At 45.1% G+C, this 19,134-nt stretch overlaps 1 protein-coding gene across 1 annotated transcript in view; it reads right to left on the bottom strand.

The window, feature by feature from the left end:
* The window catches only part of FKBP1B (FKBP prolyl isomerase 1B), a 30,336-nt gene extending 11,730 nt beyond the window's left edge, over positions 1-18,606 (bottom strand). The window contains exons 1-2 of the mRNA XM_020788035.3: positions 18,451-18,606; positions 14,815-14,862 (exon numbers count right to left, since the gene is read on the bottom strand). Coding sequence (XP_020643694.1) covers positions 14,815-14,862; positions 18,451-18,487 — 85 coding nt within the window. The 5' untranslated portion in view covers positions 18,488-18,606. The remainder of the gene's footprint in view (positions 1-14,814; positions 14,863-18,450) is intronic.
* Between the last annotated feature and the right edge of the window lie 528 nt (positions 18,607-19,134).

Here is a 19,134-nt window from a genome sequence, read left to right as displayed (position 1 = left end):
TTCTGTCACTACTCCTTAGTCTGCACATATGGTCAAGGTCCATGGGGGGGAGGTATATGGTGAATGGATGCGTCAGCAGGGGGCAGAGTTGGCCTATGGACCCCCACAGGTGCCTCTGACATGCAGGAGCGTTCAACTGAACCACTCCCTGCATTTCCATGCTTGCACTCCTTGCTAGTGCTGTTCATACGAAGAATGAGAAGCCCCCGTCCCCACCATGTATACAGTTCCTGTTTAATGGCTGCTGACAGTACTGTTCACTTGGCAGATCAGCTTCCTTCCACCCCTGAATCAGGGACAAACTCATTCAGCTGCATGGACATGTATCCCACAGTTACCTAAATATCTAACACAATATACAGAAAGACAGGGTATCTGGTGTGGTGTAGTGCTGTGGTCCCCAAGCTTGGGCCTCCAGATGTTCTTAGACTACAGCTCCCAGAAGCCTTCATCACCACCTCTGCTGGCCAGGATTTCTGGGAGCTGAAGTCCAAGAACATCTGGAGGCCCAAGGTTGGGGATCACTGGTGTAGTGGACAGAGTAGCAGACTAGGACTCAGGAGACCTTGGTTCAAATCCCTGCTCAGCCATGAAAAAAGCAAAGTATGATGCTTGGATACCACCCCATAGTGCTTAAAGCACTCCCTAGGCAGTTTACAATTTTTTAATTATGCAGGCTACACGTTGCCCCCCCCCCCATGATTTGGGCATTCATTTTACCAATGTCAGAAGAATGGAAGGCTGAGTGAACCTTGAGCTGGCTTTCAGATCTGTCGGTAAACTGGTTTTTTTTAAATAAAGTACTTCTGTTTATTTTGTGCACCTTTAGACTATTCAGCAAACATTGTCTAAATAACATCATCTAGGCATAAATTCCAAACAGGCTTCACTGAAGAGTATATGAATTCTTGTGCGTTGGGCCAAAAAAGAAAAAAGAAAAAGAAAAGTGTGCTGCTTATATATTGGAAGGATAGAAGACTGAGCAAACCTTGAGCTAGCTGCCTGCGATTGGCCCCATATTATAAGCAGAGTCTTGGCTGCCATACTGCAATTTAACGACTGTGTCATGAGGCTCCTGTTAAAACAAAATGGTCTAGCAACTACTCATTTCAAGTAAATGAATATGGTATGCAGAATTCTTGTGCTACAGTGGTTAAAATTCTAACAGGATTGCTGAGCATTGGAACAGTGGTGGCACAGAGCTGCTAGCCAGAGGTTTCGGCTTCCAACACAGATAGAATCCAAACCAAGGCATGATGCCCTGTCATTTTTAAGACATGGCTACAGTGCCATGGTATTGAGAGTACTGACAGACTGAGGAGATGGAATGGCCAGTTGTAACATTAGGTGGCAGCTTTACAATAGGGAAACCACATATTTTTTTCCAGCCAGGATGTTGAATCAAGTGCCAAGATTAAACTACCCTGAAAAATATCAATACTTTCAATAACTAAAGAGCAAAATGTCATATAAATAAGGAGAAATTTCTGCCACAGGTGACTTGAGAGTGGAGCAGGAGGATGTTCCCCCCCCCGAACTTTTGGGGTAAGGCATACTCCTCTCCACTCAGTCCACACATTCCCCAATGTTTGTTGATGCAGGATCTTTGCTGTCTGCCATCAGCTGGGCCTGGAAGAAAGATAAATAAGTGGAGAAAGAGGATTAACAAGACATCTTTGTTCAGCCGCTGAAATCTCCTACGGCCAGAGCAACAGCAGGACTCTTGGTGGTAGGATGCTTCTGCCTATGCTGTCATCAGATATTATCAAAGCAACATTAGTGGTAAGGGCATCTTACTCACTTATCCTTGTCACAGAGCTTGCCTCTTGATTGTAGAAACAATCTCCAGCACAGGCTGGAAAGGTGAGTTTTTGGAGTTTAAAAGCACCTAGAATCCCCCACCCAGCTTGGCCTGTGAGGAGATTCTGGGAATGGTAATGCAGATGTCACTTTTCCAAACCCTGATTTCCATGACACTCTATAGACCATATCCAGAAGAGAATATTAATGCTCAGCTCAGCTGAAAGACTGCTAGTTAATTCTCCATTAAAGCACATCAACAGGAAGTTTTGACTGACAAGGAGATTTGCTGCTCTCATTTAATGAGCAACTAAGCACTCTAAAAGGGGCACATAGTAATCCCAGCTGGCAGTCTAGCTCAATGGCTGACATCTTTTACCAGAAAATGAATGCAGGATTATTGCTTAGGGATATTCTGTTGCAGGAGTGGCCTGCCTAGCACACACTGTGACATTTTGGTGCAGTTCAATGATAAACAGGACAAGCTTCTACAATCTGGATGTACATTGCCGAAAGTCATGAAATAATATTTTTGAAAAAGATAAAGGACCAAATTCCAATTCGGGAAGGATGAAGGAGGGCATCTTACAGCAATGGATCGGGCCACAAACACAAGCCGGAGCAGGTGTGGTCAAGGCAAAGTGGGCAACATGACATGTAATTTTTATTATTTTGTACCAAACCCACAAAGCACAGTCCAATTGTGCAGATGGGACAGGAACATTTCCCACCCTCAAAAATCTCAGACCAATGCTAGGCACTTTATTTTGATTGCCTTTAAATTGCTTTTAAATGACTAAGCAAAGATAACAGAAAAAGCTTGCAAGCCATATGGGGATATGTACCCTGTTTCCCTGAAAATAAGACCTAACCTGAAAACAAGCCCTAGTATGATTTTTCAGGATGCTCCTAATATAAGCCATACCCCCCCCACACACACAAATAAGCCCCAGTTAACTGAAACCCTGCCCTCCACCCTTGTGGAGCAACAGAAGATGACATGACTGTCTTTGAATAAATGTAGATTGTTGTACATAAAATAAAAATTAAACACCCCCTGAAAATAATCCCTAATGCATTTTTGGAGCAGAAATTAATGTAAGACCCTGTCTTATTTTCGGGGAAACACGGTACGTACACACCCTCACTGACCCAGGCTACATTCAGGTGAAGGTTTCTCAACCCCAGTTTTCAATTTGATATGTGAAGGTGCTTATTCATGATGCATATCCTCACCAACTTTAGACAAGGCACCACCTCTTAGATCAGTACCAATTTTGGCAATAAGGGGAGACTGTCAACCCGATTTTAAAAGCTGCTGGGAGTACTACTATGCAGATTTTGTGTGGGGGTTTTATCCTATAGCCATTTCTATTGGTTTTAGATTTTATATTATGCATCACTATGCCTGTATCCTCTATCATCATTCTGTTTGCTTTGAGAACCACCCAGTGAACTCCAGCTGCTGGGTGATACAAAGATGCTAAGCGTAAATACTGAATAAATTTCAAAAAGTGCAATAGGAACATGGAAAGTATGACTCATTCATTACTGAGTGGCTGTTTCTGGCTTGCTTCAGTTAGGCTGTACAACCTTTAAGAACATAAGAAGAGCCCTGCTGGATCAAACCAAGGGACCATTTAGGCCAGCTTCCTGTATCTCCCAGTGGGCCCACCAGATGCCTCTGGGAGCACACGAGACAACTAGACCCCCCGTCTCCTGATACCTTACCCTGCATCTGGCATTTGGAGGTACCTTCCTTTTAAGCCTGGAGATTATACATCCCCATCATGGCTTGTAACCTGAGAAGAACTTTTCCTCCAGAAATCTGTCCAATCCCCTTTTAAAGGCATCTAGGTCAGATGCCATCACCACATCCCATGACAAGGAGTTCCACAGACTAACAACATGCTAGGTAAATAAATATTTTATTTTGTATGTTCTCACTTTCCCAACACTCAATTGGAATGGCTGTCCCCTGGTTCTAGTATTGTGTGAGAAGGGGAAAAAAGCTTCCCTCTATCCACTTTATCCATTCCCTGCATAACTTTATACATCTCAGTCATGTCCCCCCTCAGGTGCCTTTTCTGTAGACTAAACAGCTCGAAACACTATAGCCTTTCCTCATGAGGGAGGTGCCCCAGCCCAGCCATCATTTTAGTTGTTCTCTTCTGCACCTTTTCCAGTTCCACAATGTCTTTTATAAGGTGCAACGACCACAACTGTACGCAATACTCCAGGTGCAGCCTTACCAGCATTTTCTACAATGGCATTATAATGTTGGCTGTTTTATTTTCAACACCCTTTTTAATGAGACCTAGCATGGAATTGGCCTTCTTCACTGCCAATTCGCACACTGGGTTGACACTTTCATCGAGCTGTCCACCAGGACAGCAAGATCTCTTTCCTGATCCATCACGGACAGCTCAGAACCCATCAGCTGATAAAGTTTTGATTTTTTTGCCCCAATGTGCATTACATTTTCTTATATTGAAACACATTTGCCATCTTGCTGCCCATTCTCCCAGTTTGGAGAGATCCTTCTGGATCTCTTCACAATCCCTTCTGCTCTTCACCACCCGGAAAAAATTCGTGTCATCTGCAAACTTGGCCACCTCGCCGCTTACCCTTTTCTCCAGGTCATTTATGAACAGGTTGAAAACCACCGGTCCCAGGATAGATCCCTGGGGCACACTGCTCTTCACCTCTCTCCATTGTGAAAACTGACCACTGACACCTACTCTCAATCCATAAGAGGACCTGCCCTCTTATCCCCTGATTGTGGAGTTTTCTCAGCAGCCTTTGTGACAGTTTTTCTCAATCTGCTCTTTATTTTCATTTCTGTGGTTACAAAAGGCTGCAGCTTGGTTAGTTATCGGTCTAATGTAGAGGTCGTCAACCCCCTATCCGCGACCGGGTGCTGGTCCGTGGCATGAGCGAGACCGGGCTGCGGAGAGAGACCTCCCATCACCCTGCATGCACTCCCCTCCCCACAGCTTCTTTGCGCACACACATGTGCATCAGCGTGAGCGCTCCTCCACCCCTTCACACATGCGCCCAAGCGTGCAGCTCTCCTGTGTATGCGCAAAGGGGTGGGGGAGCACTCATGCCGGCGCTGGTGGGTGCGCACGCCCTCCGCTACTGCACCATGCATGCGTCCAAGAGCGCGTGGATGGATGCCCAACCTTCCTCAGAGGCTTCCTCAGAAGTTGGGGACCGCTGACCTAATACATTCCCAGTTGTAGGGGAGGTAAACACAATGCCAAATGAGAAATGGGGTGGGGCAAGGGCGGTGAGCAGGCTTTCAGGGAATCCTTGTTTGCAATGACAACATTCATGTTCTACATTGCATTTTGCAAACATGATTAATGTTTTGCAACTGATGTGTCACACTTCCAGTTTCCTCTAATTGCTCCTGAAGCTGCCAAAACTGGGAAGCACAGGATTTATACTTTTTCTCCATCTACTAAATTATTCTTCAGAGGCTCAACTCCAATGACCACATTTTTTATAACTGTTCATCTTTGGGTGAACATAGGGCCATTCTATGACACCTTGCAGCACAGTTTTGCAAACACCTGACATGCTGAATTTCGTCCTCACTGTTTGGTAGGATAATACAAACTAGCAAACTACACTGGAGTTGGCTGCTCATGCTTTGAGGTCACCTGGCTATGAACAGATACAAAGGGATGTTAAAAAGATGTACAGTTGTGTTCTGGTAACATCCTTCATAATCTTCATAGACACAAACCTCTTTGAAGTTGATTTCTGGTTCTGCTGCTGTTCAGTACTGATAGGTCAGTGACTCTGAAGTCACCAATCACTCCCCATCCCCTCACCATTCTGCTAACAGTTAAACACCATCTGAAATCCTGTTGCGTACCTATGCCTGCATAATTTTAAGTTGTGCAGGCTGCTGTGAAATTTGCAGAAATCTTATCAGGAAGCAGATCCACAGATGCAGTCACACACTCAATCATGTGGCTCACTGCACAATCAGACATCCAGTCTCTGCCTAGGACTAGCTTCCAAAGATCTTCTGCAGGTGTAACTTTACACTTGGCCAAATGAAACAGGATTTCAGCCATGGTATTTAAAGAAACAATGTCAAATGTACTTAAATACAAAGACACCATTTAAAAGAGCATTTCAAATTACAGAATCATAAAAAAGTGAAGTTGGAAGGGGCCTACAAAGGCCATCAAGTCCAACCCCCTGCTCAGTGGAGGAATACAATCAAAGCATATCTGCCAGGTGATTAAGTTTTTCTTGAATGCCTCCAGTGTTGGAGCACTCACCAACTCTTGAGGTAACTGGTTTCAGTGTCGTATTGCTCTAACAGTTAGGAAGGTTTTCCTAATATTCAACTGAAATCTGGCTTCCTTTAACTTGACCCCATTGTTGCGTGTCCTGCACTCTGGGATGATCGAGAACAGACCTTGCCCCTCCTTTGTACGACAGCCTTTCAAATATTAGTAAAGTGCTATCATATCATCCCTTAGTCTTCATTTCCCAAGACTAAATATGCCCAATTCTTTCAGCCTTTCTTCATAAAGCTTGGTTTCCAACCCCCCGATCATCCTTGTCACCATCCTCTGAACTTGTTCCAGTTTGTCAGCATCCTTCTTGAAGTGCGATGTCCAGAACTGGACACAGTACTCAGGGTGAAGCCTAACCAATGCTGAATAGAGGGGGGCTTGCACCTCGCGGGATTTGGAAACTATACTTCTATTAATGCAGCCTAATATAGCATTAGCCTTTTTTGTAGCCACATCACACTGTTGGCTCATATTTAACTTGTGATCTACAATGATTCCAATATCCTTCTCACTCGTAGTTTTGCTGAGCCAGGTATCCCCCATCTTGTAATTGTGCAATTGGTTTCTTTTTCCAAGGTACACTTATCCCTGTAGAATTTCATTCTGTTGTTTTTGGTCCAATGCTCCATCCTATCAAGGTAATTCTGAATTTTGTTTGTCTTCTAGGGTATTAGCTCTTTTGCCCAATTTGGTATCATCTGCAATTCTGACAGGCATTCCCTTATGTGTGGGGAAGGGGTGAAACCAAACAGTCTATGTAAAGAGAATTGCTAGGAAATATTTTAATAAGGCAGGAGGAGGACAATTTTTATCTCTTAGCAAAAAGTTCTTCGTGCTGACTTCTGTTTAAAGGTATTTTGTGCATCTTGGGAGAAGAACCAGTCTCTGTACTCTTGGCGATGTTACACAGCCCCAGGACACCCCCAGAAGGGAATGGTAAATTACTTCTGAGTATTCTCTACCTGGAACATCCTGGAAAAGGTTGCTATAAGTCAGAATTAACTTGATGTCACGCCATTATTATTCGAAAATACCAAAAACAGTTAATCAAAATTATAAAAACATTGACTTGTATTATATATAACAGATAAAAGTTTTAACAAAAAACCTAAGTATCTGTTAAATACTGGTGCAGCATGTATGTTGTTTTAATGTTGCTGTTTTTTGTAACTCTGATGGTGTTATTTCTGAGATGATGATGATGATGATGATGATGATGATATCAAGAGAAGGACTGAAGGAGATCAAAAGAGAACTACTGTTTACAAACAGTAGGTGCACGAGATGTCAAACAAAACATGAACCAAGTACTTTCCTATTCCTGCTGTGTAATGTCACAAATATTGTGGCTAAGTATTCTACACTGCGAGCATCACCAACAAGTGTATTGACCAAATGTTAACAGAAATCCTCTCATATACATTCAGGTGGCTACATATACAGTAGTAGAACATCTTGGGATGAATACTCAAGTCAGACATGGACTTTTCACAATGGCACCTAAACTTTGGGAAACTTGCAGGCACAAAAGGATTCCAGGGGTGCCTGAAATGAATCAGAACCCAGTTCAAGAACTGTGGATCTCTTTTGATCCACCTTTTCCTCTTATAAAACACAACTTTTGCCCTTTTTTCCAATTCCCAGTTTGCCTAACCTTTCCCTGCTTTCCTTTTTCAACTCCATTCCCACCTTTCCCCTACATATCTTTTCAAAACAGAAAAATTTTATATTAATTCATACTTATGTTGTTGCACCATAACAGCAAATATACAGCATTAGAAGATTTAGTTATTTAAAATATTTTTGCCCTGCCTTTCTGCTAAAAAAGATCCAAGGCAGTTTACATCACTGAAAGCACAACCTTAAAAGCTACAAACAGTAAATTATTCAAATATTCAAAGATGGGCACCTTCTAGAAGGCAACAGGAATACAAAGCCCCTTCTAAATGACAAGGCTTCGGAAAAGAATGGGTGTAGACTTAATGGGAGAAGAGGAAGACAATTAATTAAACACACTGAAACATTTATTTTCTCATTGTGTTGATTTATTTTTTTTAAAGTAGCACTCACCCCAGCATTTTACAAGCAGGAGTGGTTGTGTTGCATTTGCTTCATTTCACAAAGACGTTCTGGACTTGAAGCAGAATCTCACAGGCGTGAACCAATTCTGTACTTCTCAATTAGCAACCCGAATCACTGCTGTCATTCTTACCAGTGGACTGAGATGGCACACAATTTTGGGAAGCCTGTAAATCATAATTTCAAGCTTTGCAGGGTGGGTAATTTGCAAACACCACCTACCAGTTAAAGAGCAGATAAATATTTTAAAGGGAGCTGCTTTGTGCTTGGAAATTTGGCACAGCTGCTGAAGACAATTGACAGCAAGTGACAGAAATATACATCCTGTATGGATGAACTGAAGGGGAGAGATTTGGAGAAGAGAGGCGAAGCACAGAGACCAAAACCAGACTGTGTCTGCTAAAATAGGAGAAAAGAGGAATGCCATTGCTTATAACAGTAACAACACAGAGCCATCTGGTCAAAAATGGTACTCAGGAAATTCTAGCCTAGCTTTAAGAAAGAGATCACTTATTACCAAGAAGAGAGAATCTTCTTCCAGGCAGCAAAAGAGGCTGACGTGCTCCAGTCTAGCTCTCACTGGTAGGGCGCTAGGCAATGAAAAGCTTAACAGAAGTCTCCGCTAGTGTCTCTCAGCTGACAATAGATATGAGCAGCAAAAATATTTACAGAAGAAATGTGGGATGAGACCAGAAGTCAGGAAGTTGGTCTGGTGCTTAATATAAACAGAGGGATGCAGTTAAAGAACTCAGTGACCCGCGTTGGCTTTCTTCAATCTGCAGGGTGTCTACGCTGAGAGCTCTGGCAGACGGGAATATGACTCAATCTGAAATTCATGCCACCCCCTGGCACAAGATCTTTTTTTTTCACACATGCTGTTCTGCCCTGACTCTCCCTTCCCACAAGGGATACATTAATAGAAACACACTCATACTATACATAATGTAATAAGACAAGTATATCCACTGCAACGAAGTTAGAACTGGGGGGGGGGGGGACGACCATGGAAACCAAACAGTATTTATATGTTTTTTTCAGGGTCATCACCGGACCTCTTCACTACACCGTTAAATTCAACGCTTTCTCTGAGGCAGCCCTCCATGGTTAGATAATCTAAACAATTCAGTAATGCCATGGTCTAAAAACAACAGAAAGCCAGTGTGTAGAAGTGGATAGAGTTTCAGACTAGGACTCGGAAGACCTCCGTTCAAATCCCTGCCTGGCCATGGAAATGCACAATGATGAGGCACGCCTTGAAGATTTCCCATACTTCAAAAACTCTATCACCATCTCTCTAATTTGGAAGCAGCTTGACAGCATGTTAAAAGAAAACAAAGCAAAAGAAGAAAGAAGCTGAAAGGAAGCTACGGGATAAGCAAAGTCTCATATAGCCTCAATTTTTAATATAATTTTCTCTCCATCTTTGTGGGTCATTTTATTTTGGGTCTAAACATATACCACAAGGCACTGATCATTCATTTACGACAAGAAGCCCAAACATGACGCATGAATGCAAACCACTTCAACTCAGGTGTGCACAAACTAGTCATGTCCTGGATAATAACGGCCTTCATGTGCACTTACAAGGAGGCCAACTGGACCCACCTACTGAATGGCTGATGTAACATTGTGAATAGCATGGAAACTGGGTGGGTGGCGGGGGGGTCATAAACACCAAAAGAAGAAACACATTAAGGTTCTCTTTCCCATCTGCTTCAGCTGGTACAAACTTGCAGGCTTGGGAAATAGAGGATAATCCACTAGTTCGTTCCTCACTCTACCATAAACAGGATTACTCTGAAAGATAATCACAACACTGGTTACTATGACACTGAAAAAGGAAGGTTACTTACCTGTAAACATGGTTCTTTGAGTAATCCTCTGTGAATCCACACAACTGGGTTAAGACTGCGCCTGCGCAGGACTCCTCGGAATATTCTAGAGCTTAAAACATGTGATTAGTAGGATGTTTCCCCGTGGTGCTCATGCTCTGCCCACCTGTAATACCTCAGTTCCGAATGTCCGCCGCTGTCAAAGTTCTGACTATAAAAAGATTCAGGAACCAAGTGACGGACAGCGGGGAGGATGGGCGGGAAGTGTGGATTCACAGAGGACCACTCGAAGAACCATGGTTACAGGTAGGTAACATTCCTTTCTTCTTCCTAGCTTCCTGACGAGGCCATAAAATATGTTGAAAACAGGGGAGAGAAGAAGGGGGGAAAGGAAGGAAGACTTATGGGAAAACGTTAACAATTGTCCAATATCAAAGCCAAAGATCAGAATCAGAATCCGAATAATCACAACAAAGTCCGTAATCCAAAAACCTACTCAGTTACCTAGGTTTGGGGTCTGATTCCCCAGTGCATCTCAGGAGAAGAGCTAGATGCCCACTCCCAAGGCATTCCCAGAAAAAGGGAATGGTAAACCACTTCTGTATACTCTATTCCTCAAAGTTCATAAGTCAGAATTGATTTGACAGCTCAGAATTCTTAAGTGACAGGTGAGACACTAGATCCATTAATAACTTTTGCACTGTGCAACTAGAGTGCTACCCATGCAATTCGTTTCTGGAGAAACATTTTCAAAAAATTTCTGGACTGCACTGAATTCAGGGAAAAAATGATCATATTCTACCAATCGTTTCTAAACTTTGATTTCATTCTGTGTTGAGTCGGTGCTTCTAATAAGTCCAAATGATTAAACGCATCAAGATAAAAATAGGGCACGCTGAAGGATACCATACTCAAAAAGGTTCTTAATTAAACTATTACTAATAATATCAGAGGGAAGAAGCGAACGGTAAACCACTTCTGAGTACTTTCTACTTAGAAAATCCTGAAGAGGGTTGCCATAAGTCAGAACTGAATTGAAGGTACGTGATTGTTCGTATTGTTGGCCTTTAAAAGGACATTGTTTAAAATTAAAACCCTTTCAATGTGCTTTTTCTTGAATGTAAGTTAAATTTTGCATTGGCTTCCAGGGGCTTTCACAGAATTGATGTTCTTCTGTTAGTGAGATCAGAATGTAGCAAAGCAGGCTTTTCAGGTACAACTTGACCATCTCCCAGTTAGTTTGGCTACTGGTTGCCTGAGGGCTTGGTGAAGATATTTTCAGGGTCAGTCCTGCCATTCGCTCCAGTGAAGCAGGTGGAGAAGGGCTGTTGCACAAATAGAGCCCCCCACACCAGAGCTTTTCGTTTGAGAAGCACAAAGACATGAGGAGACAGCAGTGACGACCCAGTGCTCCTCTGCCATGCCGCTCAAGGTCAGCTGTTTTTTTGGCCACCTGTTTTAAAAACATGCAATTCTGGCAGAGATTCTTGGTTATGGCCGTTGTGGGAATGATGACCAAAAACTGCCACCCTCCCATAGTGCTTAGCGCCAAAAACTTCTGTCGGAATCAGATGGTTTTTAAACAGGTGACCTAAAAGCAGCTGAGCTTGTGAGCCATTTACACAGGAGAAAGGGCCTCCCTGAAGCAATGGCTTCTTTGCCTGTCATTCAATGGTAGGCACCATCACTGCCATTTCATGTCAGGCCATTGATGCCCCTCTCCTCTTCCTCACAGCAGTAAAAGCATGGGTGGTGGACAGCTATGATGGCAGGACAACGAGCTGCAGCTACCAGGTTTCTCTTTTTTCTTTTCTTTTCTTTTTCTTTTCTTTCTTTCTTTCTTTTTTTGATGCCTCCTCAGGTGTGACAGGTAGCAGTAGGACTGCTGTTTTCGCTCATCTCCAGCTCTTCTGGCTGAGTGTTTGAGATGGATTGAGGATGCTTTATGATAGGGTGGGCCCTTCTCTCCCTACTTCAGGTGGCAAAAGATCTTGCGCTGCTCGACGCAAGGAGTGGTCCCCCAAAAAGTAGCTTTTCCAAGCTCTGAGTGAAATGTGTTTTTTTCACCAGTTGATTCACAAGGAAACCCTCACAACAGTGAATTGCACAACACAGACCAATCTAAGAAAACCTGCAAGTCAAGCATACCCACACCTTTCTTCCGACACAGTTCTTTCTGTAAGCCTATGGGGGAGAGGAGGAAGGATTCTCATAATTATTATAGAGGAAAAAACAATCTGCACTATCTAATATTAATTTTTAATGTTGTGCCATCTACAGAAAATACTGGCTTTATTTGGTACTACTATTGATTCAGCAAAACATAACTGTCCCCTAGTTTTTACTGTTGCGGTAAGAATAAGAAGAAATGCACACACAGCCTCTTTCACATCTTCCACTGAAAGCACAAAACAGACTTCCCTCACATCCCCTGCCTCTGATGAATAACTTATAATTCTCACATTCCCTTACAGAATCATAGAATTGTAGATGTGAAAAGGATTTCATGGGCCACCAAGTCCAACCCTCTGCCAGTGCAAGAAATCTCAAGTGAAGGAAAGTCTGTTGTCCTCTGAGGCAGCCATTATAGTGGCCTTCAAATTCATCCTAATGTCAGTCAAAATCTCCTTTCCATTACTTGTGGTCATACCCTCTTAAGTAGCAAAAAAAAAAAAAAAAAATCAAGCCCACACTATCATTTATGTGACAACTCTTCAAATACTTGAAGATGGCTGTCCTATCACCTCTTTGCCTTCTCTTCTCAAAACTGAACAGGACACGTTCCCTCAACCCTTCCTAACAGGTTTGGTTTCCAAACTGATCCAGTATATCTAGCTTTTCCTCTTTAGATTCATTACCAATTGAAGAAATACAGACCGGTTTAGACAATTTCTTGAATAGGATGAAGATGATGTTCCATCCGATGGGTAGTGAACGCATCAGAAGAAACTCCATATGTGGGAGAGGCAAAGTGTATTTGAGGAATGGAGGGTCAGAAGGCACATGAGAAACCTCTTTCCTTCAAAAGAGCCAAAGGGTTCTAGCTTGTCTAAAGAAATATGCTGTCTCTCCCATTCTCTGATCATTGTGTCTTCACAATTTCACACTGACTGGTCAATCATGTTCAGCAAAGCCACAGACTCAAGACTTCAGGCGGTATTTATGTTTTTGTCAGCTAGCACGCAGCAGAGGAGCCGAAAATTGTGGTTTCAGTCACTGCTCTATGTTGGCAGAAAAGTTAATCCTCGCTCAAGGCTTCTGCTGTCAGACTGAGCCATTTGAACACTGAGCCTTGACCATTTCCCCACACCTCTGCCTCTACATAGGTACAAACTTCTTCACATGCACATACACCCCTTTTCTCTGACAGAGTTTTTTCTCTAAATATAACCCAGACCCCCATTTGTGCATTGACTCCACTGCACATGGACCAGCTTTACCACTTTCCATTCAGAAGCCACCCTCCTGTGCCTGGACACAGAGCCGATGTTTCAGACTGGGGTACTAGCCAAGTCCCATCTCTCAATAAATTGAATACCATATTCCTTCCCACAATGGGATTTCCTCAGAACTAAATGTTTCAGGAACAAGACTGACAAATTAAGCTTTTGTCATCTTCCAATGGCAATTCGTAATGCAAAACATACTGGCCAGAATCATGTTACTTACACTCACTGGTGTAACTCTTAATGGCGTAACTTTCAGCCGTCAATTGCCACCAGTTTGAGAAGTGGGTGCTTGTTTTCCTTGCCACGTAGCAGGTGCATGACTTCGCAATAGACAAGAAAAATAAGTGTCCACTTCTTAACCAGCAGCCATTTACTACTGCAAGTTAAGTGTTGCAGTTACACCAATAAAAACATACAAAAAGATTCCACTAAATGCAAGATGCATTGATGAGGACAACCACATGCTCTCACAAGCAGATATCTTCCACCACATGAGGAAGCACCTCTTCTAAAAACTTGCTAAGATATCCCCTAGTTTTTCCCTAAGACCACCTCCTTACCTCTCCCCATCGGTTACATCACAGATATGTAACCGATGTAAAATCACAGCAAGGGCTGAACAACAGAGGACAAGGAAAGAGCAGCAAAGAATAGTGGAACCATTTGTGCTATAATGAAGAGACCAAGCCTCTGTTTTCTTTGCTGTAGCTGTAACAACAGAACCCAGCCATCCTGTAATCCAGTGGTTCTTAACCTCTGTTACTCGGATGTTTTTGAACTGCAACTCCCAGAAACCCCAGCCAGCACAGTTGGTGGTGAAGGCTTCTGGGAGTTGCAGTCCAAAACTCCTGAGTAACCCAAGGTTAAGAACCAGTGCTGTAATCCACCACCATTTGAATTCTTGCTTGTGCAAGGCAGCAGGGAAAAGGGGTTGAGAACTATCAGTGCATGTAACACACACCACAGTAATCAGACAATCGGGTATCCAAGTTCGTACAAATAAAATTGGTATGAATAAATTGGATAAGATTGGGTAAGGAATTCTTGTTTGCCCAAATATGATCATATGACATTCAGAACCAAGGTGGATTTGATTGAAATCAATTTGAATTTTTTAAAGAAATCAATGTTTTGACAATTTAAATAAAAAATCTTTTTATTTACGTAAACCATGATTTAAATCAGTTTGATTTTTTAAAATTATTGATTTTTATTCACTCTGTTCCAAACATCATCAACTAATACAAATGTCAACATATATGTACTGTACATATGTATTTAATGAAAATGTGAATCAATAACTTGAAACATACAATTCAATGTGGATCTTACCTGTGTAATGGACCACACATGTCTGGCCTTTTTTGGGGAATGTTCTTCCTGTTAAAATATATACATCTATATTAAAAAGAGCTTTATGAAATGTTGAATACATGATCTTTTGAATATTTCCTCTTTAAGAGACAAAGCATGGTAGACTTAAGTTCAAATCCAAAGCTATACAAGTATGAGATAAAGGCTAGGTTCTCACTGCTTAAAAGCAGTGGAAGAGAAATCATGCAAGCATCTCCACCTAGTTTGTTCCTACAGGTCCCCCACTGTGTGCTAGTCCTTGCACTGCTTGCATGATCATTCATGCAACTGGTAATGCAATGGGGAACCTGCCAAAGCAGGAGCAACATTTACACCATGTCTCTTCCACTCCATGTTCAGGCAACAGGAGACTAGCCAAAACGACCGTAGAATAGTTCTGATTTTTCTTGTTCAATTTATTGCCAGTATAGGAATACTCACATAGAGACGGCAGGCACCATGGTGCAGATAAATCTAATCTATAGCCCCTATAGCCACCTGCCTGTAGCTTTTTGCAAACCCTGTCTTCCTAAAGAGTGAGTTATGTGCCTTTGGGGGGAAAGCCCAACTGATTACAAAATTTAACAATCATCAAAGCAAGGAATACAATGGGTGTTGTCTCCATAGTAATGATGCTACAGAGAATGTCCCAGATGTTTATCCTTCGAGGAATGCTGCCAAGATGTGCATCTTTGGCAGACTGGTAAGGTACATTATTCCAAGAGTCATTCCCTTTGCACCGGGCACCACAGGGGGTACGCAAGCCAACAGTCAAGCCAACCAAGAATGCGCTCTGGAATTCATCCAACAGTCTCCTGCAACTGCTCTTTGTAAAAAGAAGGCATTGGTAAGGCTAGAGAAGCTGTTATTCAGCTGCTACTCACAAAGGCTGCCCAGCAGGAATGACCTTCTTGGTGAAGAACGCCTGGCAAATTTCCAAGCAACCCCGGAGCAGAGATTGGAAGTAATGAATTAATAATCACACAGCTACCTATAGCAGGTAACATCTTTTGCAACAAAGTACAACAGAGGTCTATATCAAAAGTAGCATAATGAGAAGAAATAACATTATCTAGTCTGGGATAAGGAATAATATGTCTGAATTACTTTAAGCCCCACGTTGAACTTTTAAAGTTTAAGAGCATTTTTAGAGGCCATCTCAGTAGGCACTTTCCAAGCTCATGCCATTTCCTCTTTAAAACTTCCTAGGATGCAGCACTGTGAAGGAGTGGTAGACCAAAAAGAAAAAGAACTGAGTGAGTCCTCCCCTCGACTAGAGACATGGGGGGGGGGGGAGAGAAAAGGAAGATAATAGCAAGTGAGGAATTGAGTGTGGAGAAGAGAGAGAGGAAGGGAATCAAAGGGGAAAGAAGAGAAGATTGAAATCTGTTTGGTAGAAGAGGGAGAAAGAAAGGGGGGAGGAGTTAATATTGTCTGCGTGGGAAGAGGATATAGGAGATCAAAGTGGGAGGAGACAGTTTAGTATACCCAGGGGAGAGAGGATGAAAGAGGAAAAAAGTAGAGAGAAAAAGGTGAGAAAGAGTGTGCGGGTTATTGGAGGATTTCCCTAATTTGAAGGTACAGTAGAAGGATTCTGCCTGACTCCAACTTGTCAAAGGAAAAGGGAACATTGACAGAGGCACTAGAATGGACAGTTGTGATCTTTCCACAGGGACCAGGTCACTTAAGGAAGGTGATCTGACCAGACCAATCCTTCAGCCAACCACCACCGGAGGGAGATTGGGCCAGACACCCTTGTTGCGGGACAATCTGTGCGGTTCGGAGTGCTCCGATGAGGAAACCCACCGACTGGGAATGTTTTGGGCTAGCCCCTCAATGAACCTTGCCAATTTACAGATGGAGTTCTCGTCTTCACAGTTTGGACAGTTGCCAGATCTCACTTGTTTTGAACCCATACCAAATGTTAAACCAAATAAATCAGTGAGTTATCCAATTATTAAACAAATTAATGACATTATATTAAGAATGTTAGGTGAAGCACACAGCCATCAAGATTACTAGAGGCAGCTGTATTCCTCTGAAAGCAGGTACAAACCTGTCCATACACAAGAGTTACATTCAAGAATAATGGGTGAGATGCAAAGGACAATGAATGAACACTGTTATGAACATTTCAGAATGGTGCAAGGCATTCAAGGTATTACGGGGTCCTTTCCTGGCCCCAGAAATTTAGGCTAAAATGACTGTGTAGTATTTTCCAGTTTTTTAAAGCAGCAAAGATATTCTTTTAAAAACAAAACACTAAATTGTGGTCACAATAATTTCATCAATGCCAATCCCGTGCCCCACCTTTCCCCAGGTCAAGAACTGGCCAGAAACCACCAACATCTATCCATCGCCCTGCAGCTGGCATTCCTCCCGGCACCTTGCACCCCTCCCCCTTCCAAACTGCCAGCTGCGGATCCTTCCCTCGCCTTCCTGGTTCCAGAGGAATCATCCTTTTGCAAGGACTGCAGGTGCACCCGGAGCTCCTGCAGCTTCAAAGGTGGCGGGGGTGGGGAGAAGCTTCCTTCTTTCGGGCGCTCCCGGGTGAGGATGATCCCACTCGATGCAGGGAAGTGCGGCGCCCTGTAATTTGCTCTCGTTACTCAATTACTTCGCCGCGCTCGGATTCCTGCAGCTGTCAGCAGATGCCATTTCGATAGCCCTGATCGCCGGCGGCTGCCAAAGAAGCAGAAGGCGGCAACCTGCGGATTCCCGCAGAGCCCCAGGGGGGCTTTTCCCCTGAGTCCGTCGCTCCTCACCAGTGTCCTCCCCCCCCACCCGCGCGCATCATCCTCCAACCCAAGGGACTCTCAAGCTTTCCTTCTGTCTGGGCCCCCGGGAATGCGTTACTCCGACCTACACCTCCCTTCCCCTCCCCAACTCGCTTCTTTCCCCGCTACCCGTTTAGTACACATTTCTGCCTCCCCGAGCCCCCCCCTCGAGGTTTCTCGGCCCCGATCCACGCAGCCCTGGCGCTACCTCCCGCCATCCCACTTCCTCCTCCGCAGGTCTCGCCTGCCCTTTCTCCGCTGCTCTGGCCGAAAGCCTCCCGTCCGCTCCTCTCGTTTCAGAAGCAAGCCGGATCCCCTGGGATCCCCGAGCCGCCCAGCCGGCTTTTTAAAGCAAGGGCAAGCAAGGCAGGCGACGCGCACAGGGAGCAAAGCCCCCGCCCCCCACAAACACACACGAGAGACCCGGAGCAGGGAGGGGAAAGGGCGAGCAGGTGGAGGGGCTCCGGCGCGGGCAAGGCAGCCCTCGCAGGCACACGCCGGCATCAGGGATGCGCCCCCCCCACCCCCATGCTTTTAAAAAAAACCCAACCCCACCGGGCCCGGGTGCCCATCTCCCTTCCTCCGGAGATCCCACGAACGCCACCCGCATCGCACGGGTCACTCCGTGCGGACTCCGCACCCACCCTCACGGACCAGCCTCGCTGCTTTTCTGGGGGGCAGGCAGCCCCACCCGCCGTCCGACCCACCCCCCAACCCCCTGCCGCTGGAGGGGCGCCCCTCCCTCAGGGCCACGAACCTCCCCCCCTTCCCCACCCCACCCCTCCATCCCTGCGCCACTGAAGCCCAACCAGAGGGAGAGGGAGAGCTGGCCCCGCACCGTCTCCGGGCGTGATGGTCTCCACGTCGACCCCCATGGCCGCGCCGCTGCCTGCTGTCCTGCCGCGCCCGGCTCCGTCTTCGCCCCCTCCAGCAGAGAGAGCCAGCCTTTCCCGGACTCTCCCTCCCTCTCTCTCTCCCTCCCGCCGACTCGCTGCTAGCCCTTCGCCAGCTGGCGGACGAGCGCCCTTCGAGCTGTCCGTCAAGGGACGCAGCCAATGGGAAAGTGGGGCGGGGGGCTGGTGCTGCTGCTGCTGGCTTGCCTCCCCAGGACCCCCCCCCCCCGGCTCGGTTGGGCAAGCAAGGCAAGGCAAGGCGCTGGCGGTAGGAGAGGCGAGCGCCCTTGCGACGCCGGGGTGGGGGGAAGGAGGGGATGGAGGGGGAGGGGAAGAGAGACAGGGAGGGGGAGATCCCATTTCCCGGTGGGAAGCGGCGGCGGCTCGTGGTGCCGGGTTTGATATGGGGTGTCCCCCCCCCCCTTCAAACATGTGCTCCCAAGTCGGAGCCGCTTTTTCGCCCTGCTGAGTCCAATGTCGAGCGAACACGTCCAGCCTTCAGGGTCGGAGACAGGTCACCGCTTCAGGCAGGGGTGCGCAGCAAGGCGCCCTTTCCCTCCCGCCCGCCAGCCCCCCTCGCCGCAGTCCTGCCGACACCCTCAGGGGACGAGGCGTCCGGATACGGGGGG

Source organism: Pogona vitticeps, chromosome 1 (assembly GCF_051106095.1).
Source record: "Pogona vitticeps strain Pit_001003342236 chromosome 1, PviZW2.1, whole genome shotgun sequence".
Lineage (NCBI taxonomy): Eukaryota > Metazoa > Chordata > Lepidosauria > Squamata > Agamidae > Pogona > Pogona vitticeps.
Note: the sequence above shows the minus strand (reverse complement) of the source record. Positions and strands in the feature narration are given on the sequence as shown.